Below are 9039 nucleotides of genomic sequence, written 5' to 3'. Positions count from 1 at the left end.
TAGTACTGTTCCCCCGATAGGCCTACATAGCCTTCCTTATAATCCAATCCGCTACGATCAAGAAGATTTAACCGATCATGGCATCTACCCCGAGTTTTACACCATTCTTAAATTGAACCACTTAACTTCTTCATCAAACCCTGCATAATCATTGCATAGAATTTTAGTATCTTGAGAAAGAAAGGTTGAGAAAGACATCGAATTCAGTTCATACCGATGGTGGCGAAGGACCTGAAGGTACCACAACCGCCGAGATCTGATGTTTAGTGCTGCAGATGATCAAACGGCCACGAATCATCTTTCATGAAAACCAAGATATTTGTATATCTGTAGGCCTACTTCAAAAATGTATTATCTTTGTCTGTATTTGTTTTGCTTTTGTATACGCATTTAAAATGCGAAATATTGAATTTATTGTCACCGAACACATTTTAATTATATTAATTCAAGGTATTTACATGTATTTCATTTATTTAATCATCAAACAGAATGAGGGAAAAAAAATAGAAGGTGACACTCCCAAGGCACTATTAAATCAAAGAACACGGATCTTAGCAATTGAAATTACTTATCTCGTGTGCGTACATACATATTTTACAATACCTCAACATTGCTCTAAATTTGTATGGTGCCTACTTTTTTTTATCATGACGTCATATTGACAATGATTGATTAACAAGCTAATTACCTATCAATTTATATCAACTGATATTTTCAAGGCGAATAAACAATTACCGACATCCTGGTTAGAAACAAGAAGAAATCTCGAGTGCCAAAGTTAATCCTACATTTCTTGAACAAGCATCATTATCTGTCAATTATCAGTGGCAGTGGACATGATAGTTAAACACAACATCACATACATATAGTTTTAAAATAAAACACACATGTTATTACTGTACAGATTGGAAATATCGATTTATTTGTGAAGACTGAATTTAAACAGCGCACACTTTGAAATAATATATAAGAATTTGAGAAGGTAATTACATTATTACGAATAACGTATTCCTCATACCGTTTAGATACTCCCACTAATCTAACAGACCAAGGAGTAAACATCCTTCGGTTTCCCATTAGGACACATTTTTTAACAAGATATTGCGTAATACGCAAATAATAATAATAATAATAATAATAATAATAATAATAATAATAATAATACTAGGCCTAATACAGTTATCATCATCTTTAATTATCAACAGTATAGAGGTGGTCTTCAGAGGTGGTCTATCATTAATAAGAGTTTTTCTAGAGCTGATGTAATAGTCACATTCAGTCTACAATTAGATTGTAACCACCACCATCCATCAGCGTACGCGTACTGTACGGTACAAATTGAATATGTCTGCGTACAGTATCACAACCAATCACGGGACGCGAAAGTCAGAATATTTTAATTCAGCAAGGGTAAGATTACAATTCAGGGCTCCAGCATTACATCTGTTCATGAAGGAGAGGGCCACTTTAAAAATGGCATAATTCTGACAACGGTTACAATATTTTACCATGGATTAATATTAATGCTCCATGATTTTACCAACGGCATAGGCCTCATTTATGTATATACATGCTTGAGGTTAACCATTATAGTATTGAGAGGAAGTACGAAACCACCTTTCATCGACGGACCCGAACATCGGTGAATATTTTTAAATATTGAAATGATAGGCAGTGACATCAATGAATTAAAGATGAAATTCAAGATGCATGTCATCGGTTAGCCATCAATTCTAAATGACTTATTGATTAAATTCCGAATTATGTATAATGAATATGGGTGTACTAATCGTCAAGATACTGAATGTCTACCAGGTTATTATTAACGACTTCAATACCAACGAGTGATGTTGATGCTGCTGAAGCAGATTTTACTACCATAACTACTTTCATTAATGTAATTTAATTATAATGGTTAAAATAACGATGTGATAGCACAATAAGATTCTTATTAACAAAGATTATTGATATTTTTATTATCGCCATTGTCAGGATTATAATTTTTTTTGCGTACTATTATGTCAATGTTACCATTGCAGAAAAGATCTGATGTAATTTAATTATAATAGGTTAAAATAACGATGTGATAAGATCATTAATGATGTAATAAGATTATTAACAAAGATTATTGATATTTTTTATTATCGCCAATGTCAGAATTTTTTTTTGCACTAGTATTTATCTGTGCCTTATAATATAGTCGTATAATTATTTTAATGTTACCATTACAGAAAAAGATCAACAACACTACTACTATACTTAATTACTACTACAACTACTGCTGTTGCTTCTACTGCCACTACTACTATCCTTTCTTTATGCGTTACAATTTTAAGTAGCAATGGAGTCAAGTTGTTTCTTTTCCTTCCATTATTGTCGAGGAGTCGATGTAGGAAATGCTTTTAAATAATCTATTATATATTATTTAGAAATTAACATTTTAAATCCCCACGAAACATTTTCCTAGAAATAACCAAAACCAAACTAACCAACCCCCCCCCCCAAAAAAAACCCCAAAACAAAACAAAAAAACAAAAAACAAAAAACAAAAACACTTTAAATCGGCACACTCACTAGCACATAGTGGTGGTAAGAACTTTCGCAGTATTCTGGTATTCTTGTGGTCATTATTCGCACAGTGCAGTATTCTGATGGTCAATATTCGAGCATTGTTGTGGTGGTCAGTATTCGCACAGTATTCTATTTGTCAGCATTGGTGCAGTATTAAGGTTAGGAATCGCGCAGTGTTCTGGTGGTCAGTATTTGCACAGTATACAGTAGGCCTACTTGTGTTCAGTATTCTGGTGGTCAGTATTCGCATAGTATTCTGATGGCCAGTATTCACGCAGTATTTTTGTGGCCAGTACTCGCACAGTTTTCTGGTGGTCAGTATTCGCATAGTATTCTGATGGCCAGTATTCACGCAGTATTTTTGTGGCCAGTACTCGCACAGTTTTCTGGTGGTCAGTAGTCGTGTGCACATAACACGCACTGCAGTCACAACCGAGCAATCAGGATGTTTAAAATGTTCAACATACTTCCGAGTCTAGGAGAGTTAAAAGTACAGTAACAATAACAAGCCCAGTTATAGACCAGATTTTCCCATCGTAAGGTCGTCTAGGCCTATTAATAATCGAATATCTGCAATTAGGATTAGGTTGTCAAATATTATGTTATGTACACTGAATATATATCAATGGCCTTAGAATTTTATTTAAATGGTAAACAATACACCGACAAAATAACTGATGAAATCAAAGATCGTGATTATATTCGCATTGTTAAAAAATGATAAATTAAATAGATATTCCGTTTGTTATGCACAGAGTACCGTATCAAATCACATAGCCGATAGCAAATCGTTAACTGCTGCAGTAACGTCTGAATTGGATTGTATGTAAAACATCGGTCCGTCAGAAAAACGTGACAAAATTATGTCATTCACATTGTCTCCAATGGCAACCGCGAAGATTTCCACGCCTGAAGGTGCTACTGGATCTACAGTAGATTGAAGCAGGAAAGAAACACCAATATACGTCATAAGTTACGATCGCTTGCAATTAATACAATCGTATTTATATAAGATATGACAATACTATAGCCGTGTGTTAGTTTAAATGTACAATACATACTTTTTCTTATAGTATAATCAGCTCAATAATATTAATGGTTATGGTGATAATGGTAATAATGGTAACATTTAATAGTACTGGTAATGGTAAAGGTAAAGGGTACTCTTTGGTAATGGAAAACGACAATGGTAATTGTAATGATAATGGTACGATAGTGAAAAATAAGCCTAACCTTAAAGCCAAACAGGCTTAGCAATAAAAATAATAATATTAATAAATTCTGAGTTAGCTAATAAGAACATGTTCCTATTCGAGCATTGTTATTTATCTATTTGTTTGTAGGGCCACAAACTTGATTTATATAGTATCTACTCTCACACAACTAGTAAAGCAATTGATAAGCTGAATAGCTTATTCTATGTTCTTCCTCTATGGTGGCAACTAGGAAATCATAGTAAACCATATTCAAATTAGGTTTGCTACGTAACATCGCAAACACAACATAAATAATTCGATAAATAATAATAGTGCTCAGATAGAAATATAAGAACATAAGCATCAGAATAAACAAACCAACGATCTGATCGGGCCCATATATCTTTGAGCAACCATTATTTCTTTTTTTATACATTTCAAGGATTAGGATTATGAAATATTGGTGATTAAAATATGAGAAAATAGGAATTGCAATAAGGAATACCAATAACAATATCTTTTTTTATAGTCCGAATGTCATGCTATATCTAGATCCAGAGATAATCAACCACCTTCATTTGAGCCTCAGGAGGTAGGGAAGTATCTGCAATCAAATGTCCAATTATCTCAATTTTTAATCGGTTAAAGCTTTCTATTTAAAACACAGGGCTTAAATTTTAATATATGAATCGTTTAATTTATCACAATAATGTACAGATTTCGGGGAAAATACTGGCGAGTTATAATAATTTTCAATTTATACGTTAATAACAACAATGATTATTATTCAACCAAAGAACTGTCGATATTATAAAACATCTGCTGTTAATTACAATTCCTAGAAAACAGAGCGAATAAAAACAACTAATCCCCTCAAAGAAAAGGCCTTACGTTGTGGTTGTGTATGTGAGTCGGTGTGTACTCAGGTGGGGTTTGGATGGGGACGGTCGGTGTGCATAGAGATATTATAGTGCCATAATACCTCCATGGTGGGTGCAATGAAATAATAACGGAGAATTAATATGTTATTCTAAACGTCTTCTTTAAATATAATATTGATCAGTTAAACTTATTACTTAACGTCTTTACACACTCATTATTATATGTTTGTTTGTACATGTGACTAGGGTTTTTAAAATCTTTATAGGCTTATGTTTTTGAAATTCTCCTTTTCCTTTTCAATGTACTTTCCTTTAATTATTTATTTACTAAGTTATGTTATGGTACATAGAAAAAAGTAAGAGAAAGGAAATAAAAGAAAGAACAAAAAATAATCAGCTAGGTTTTTACTGAACTATTACCTTGTTCAAAAAACCCATCAGATAGAAGAACCAGGATGCTTCTAGCTCCTGGCCTGGCTCTCGTTAGAACGCCTGCCTTTAGTTGATCTACGGCCTGTGCTGCGTCAGTGGAACCGCCTATAAATGCACAAAACACTGAGTATTAACATAGGCCTACTATTTGAAATGCAAATATGAGTTAGATTCATGAAGACAGTTTAAGTAAATTACTATTATACAGCTTAAAACAGTAAAGTGCGCAAAATTATTTATACAGATTAAATGAAATGACTTATTAGGATTACAAAAGCAAAAAAAAAAAACAACAACAAAACAAAAACAAAAAAACAGAAAGAAAAATATTACTTTTCTGTCTCAATAAATTCCCTTATTCGTTTAAACAGTATTTATCAACTTTCCCCTTCCTAACCATCAATAGGCCTAACCTAAAATATAGGCATATACATTCACATTACTAGATTTCAAACTTGGTGTTATTTTGTTTGAAATTTTGATATGCTTTTGCTGTTTAATAGATGTTGTTTAGTTTTCAGTGTTATTATATTTCCTTATAATATGTTTTCAATTAAATTTCAAACACAAGTTGTATAAAGGATCTGCTTTCTTGATAAATACACTAAAGGAAAACAATTATTGATAGTTGGGTTTTTCAACATAGATACCTTAATTTCGTGGGTTTCGGAATAGAATACAAATTGTAGAGGGCTTCACGTAGTGAAGAAAGTAGTATTGTAGATAAGATTAATGTAGAAGGAAATGTATTATAATATAAAATGAGCTGCAGCATTTATGGAATACTGTCATAAATGACGTAATAATGTATAGCTGATAAACGGTAAGCTTATACTCCGTTATAATATATACGCCTACCAGCCAATTTAAAATTATAGAGGGCGTTTTGGGTCAATAAATACCGATCAATAACGTAGTGAAGAAAGTAGTAGGCCTTGTAGATAAGATTAAATATAGGAGGAAAATGTATTATAACATAAAAGCGTTAGGTGCAGCATTTATGGAATTAATGTCATAAATGAGGTAATAATGTATAGCTGATAAACGGTAAGCCTATACTCGTTATAGTATACACGCCTACCAGCCAATTTAAAGGTCGAACGGTATGTATTAATTATGTGTTCGTTAAATGAGAGGAATGTTTTATAATATTTTTTTTATAGCTAAAATCCTGTGGAGAGTTCCATGGATTATGAAATCTATTGCATATCTTTAAATCTGATTCCATAGAAGAAGAAAAACAATTACCATAATACCGGACACCTTCCACGGCATCATCCATCTCAGACTGATTAAGTTCTCCATATTCAAATACAACATTAAACTCTGACGAAAAACTGCACAATGCAAACCGTATATGATTGCCATCATAACTTTCCATACTTCGATCCAAAAATCGACGAATGAAAGTCTTTCCTAGTGTGACGTAATGCGCTGAAACGCTTATTGATTCGTCTAATAGAAAGACCAAATCAACATCAGAATCTGCTTCTACCACATTTTCTCCATTAAATGCTGGAAGATCATTGGCCAAAGGCTGAGATTCGGTAGTCCATGGCCCTTAAAAGAAAGTTAACAATAAGAACTTGTAAATGTAATTTATACAATTTTGTTTCTTTTACAACCACACATACAGGACTGAAATGTAATGTTAATTTCATGATAGTCGGGTGTATAATTGTCGGCAAGCGCCTGTAACCACGCGTGTTACGTTGTATTTTGTAATAATTGTATTTTGTAATAAACCTTGTCGTATTTTGTAATAATTGTCGTATTTTGTAATAAACCTTGTCGTATTTAGTAATAGCTGTCGTATTTTGAAATTAACAGAGCTGTCGTATTTTGTAATAAATTTCTGTCGTATTTTAAACTGAGCTGTCGTATTTTGTAATAAAGTCTGTCGTATTTTGTAATAACACATCAAATGCCTATTTTCTTCTATACTTTTTGCAGTTTCTGAGGGATTATGTAAAAACTTGTGTTAATGATTGATTGGTGTAAATACATGATAGTAAGAGTATGATAGTTACAGGATCGGTCGCTCTTTCATCATATAGTTATAAAGGTTTTGATTGGTTAAATAACATATTTGTGTTAATGATTGTTTGGTGTGACTGTGTGATAAAAAGAGGTCCAATGTATGATATATTTCTCCCATTTTATTATTTTATGAACGTTATATAAATATAGAAATAATTATAGGCCTAGATATGATAACAATGGCTTGTGATTGAGAACCGCCAGGAGTTATGGTCAATTGTCACTCAGTTTGATTTAAATATAACCATTATTTTTGTATTATTTTTTAATTTATGAAAAATTATGTAATAAATATGACTCCTGCTTGGGGTTCATCAGAAATTATTTCAAGGTCAGAGGTCATTAGCGATTATTTGACAAAGTTGCACATTATAGTAATATATCATATTCAACGTTTGTTCATTATATCAGTAAAATGAAAAGATTTTTTTATATTACTTTTCATGCGACTTTTGACAGCTACACCAAACAATCATTAACACAAATATTTTATTTAGACATCAAAAACTTCATTCGCTCAAAAACTGTAAAACTAGAAGAAAACAGGCATTTGATGTGTTTTTACAAAATACGAAAGACTTTATTACAAAATACGCAGAGTTATTACAAAATGCGATAGTTCTGTTATTACAAAATACGACCAGGTTTATTACTATATACGACAGGTATTACAAAATACAATTATTACAAAATACGACGTAACACACGCGCTCTATTATAACCAACCAATGTAAAAGAACGGAAGGGCTCTAAATAATTACATGTAACCTTTTTCCTGCAACTTACGGTATCCAATTGAAATAAAATAACCTATTAGTCCATTTGGTCGGTAAAATATGCTGGCCCATTGCCATAATTGCTAATGGCATTGTCGCAAAAACAAGTTTTGATATCAATAATTTCAGATTCATTGAATAATACAAAAGAAATAGGCCAATATAGATTTGACCTCTGTCAAGTTCACAAAACAAGTGGCATGCAAATGATTTAAGTTGCGAATCGATACATTGGTGCACACGGAGTGTTCCACATAACGGAACTAACCATCCTGAGTCATTGTTAATAGCAAAACTTTCATAGATAGAAAGTTGCATAAAATTGTTCAAACCTAATGTACGTCTTACGTTTTGAACGCAAGAATGATGCTAATTATTGTGCATTATGTTATTTTTATATATTAACAGCACATCTGCTCTGGAAAAAAAAGTGTATTTGGGGTTTAATCGTATACGGCACAAATATAAAAAATCAAGAACGTGACGAATTCGTATCGCGATACAAATTATGTAGCTTATCTGTTACGTATATAGTCCAATGATATTAATCAGTTCAATATGATTGTAATGGTTGGATTATACAATATAATAATAAGTAGAAGGCCTATATGTAGCACTTGCGATTTCGCAAGAGTGGTACACAAGTTTAGGTTAGGACCCTTGAACGCAACATCCCTGATATTATCATGTCATACAATAAATAACAAATACAATTCAGGTTGCTACGATTGCTATGGTTAGATACAAAGAATAACTAGCGATTTTGTAGAGGTGCATATCTTTTCCATTCATTAGACAGTCCGTAAACATTTTTTGGACACTAAAATCATTTTAAAATCTCCCTGATGCAAAATGTCTTGTAAATGCTACCATTGGGCATAATGATTGAATCAGTAACAATAGTGGTAATAACTCTGATAACGAAAGTAATAATAAAACACTGAGCATACCTTCGCAAGATTCACGTTCTTGGCAGCTTTCGATTTCACGTTTGTCTTCTGACGGACATGGTTCTTGCGCACAAGCTCGGAAACGGACTCGAAAACTAGGACCACATGTTTCATAACACTGCGACCAGGAATTCCATGGCTCCCAAGAACCGGTAGCTAATGATTCATAAAGAAATTATTTTATATATACATA

The 9039-nt window shown here is 32.5% G+C and overlaps 1 protein-coding gene across 1 annotated transcript in view; it reads right to left on the bottom strand.

Annotated features, from left to right (window-relative positions):
• Nucleotides 1–899: 899 nt before the first annotated feature.
• LOC117109982 (von Willebrand factor A domain-containing protein 2-like) overlaps nucleotides 900–9039 on the bottom strand; it is a 10308-nt gene continuing 2168 nt past the window's right edge. The window contains exons 2-5 of the mRNA XM_033252506.1: nucleotides 8847–9002; nucleotides 6329–6640; nucleotides 5069–5185; nucleotides 900–3498 (exon numbers count right to left, since the gene is read on the bottom strand). Coding sequence (XP_033108397.1) covers nucleotides 3341–3498; nucleotides 5069–5185; nucleotides 6329–6640; nucleotides 8847–9002 — 743 coding nt within the window. The 3' untranslated portion in view covers nucleotides 900–3340. The remainder of the gene's footprint in view (nucleotides 3499–5068; nucleotides 5186–6328; nucleotides 6641–8846; nucleotides 9003–9039) is intronic.

Source organism: Anneissia japonica, unplaced genomic scaffold, assembly GCF_011630105.1.
Source record: "Anneissia japonica isolate Jap-2015-1 unplaced genomic scaffold, ASM1163010v1 scaffold585_len4108843_cov191, whole genome shotgun sequence".
NCBI classification, from domain to species: Eukaryota; Metazoa; Echinodermata; class Crinoidea; order Comatulida; family Comatulidae; genus Anneissia; species Anneissia japonica.
Note: the sequence above shows the minus strand (reverse complement) of the source record. Positions and strands in the feature narration are given on the sequence as shown.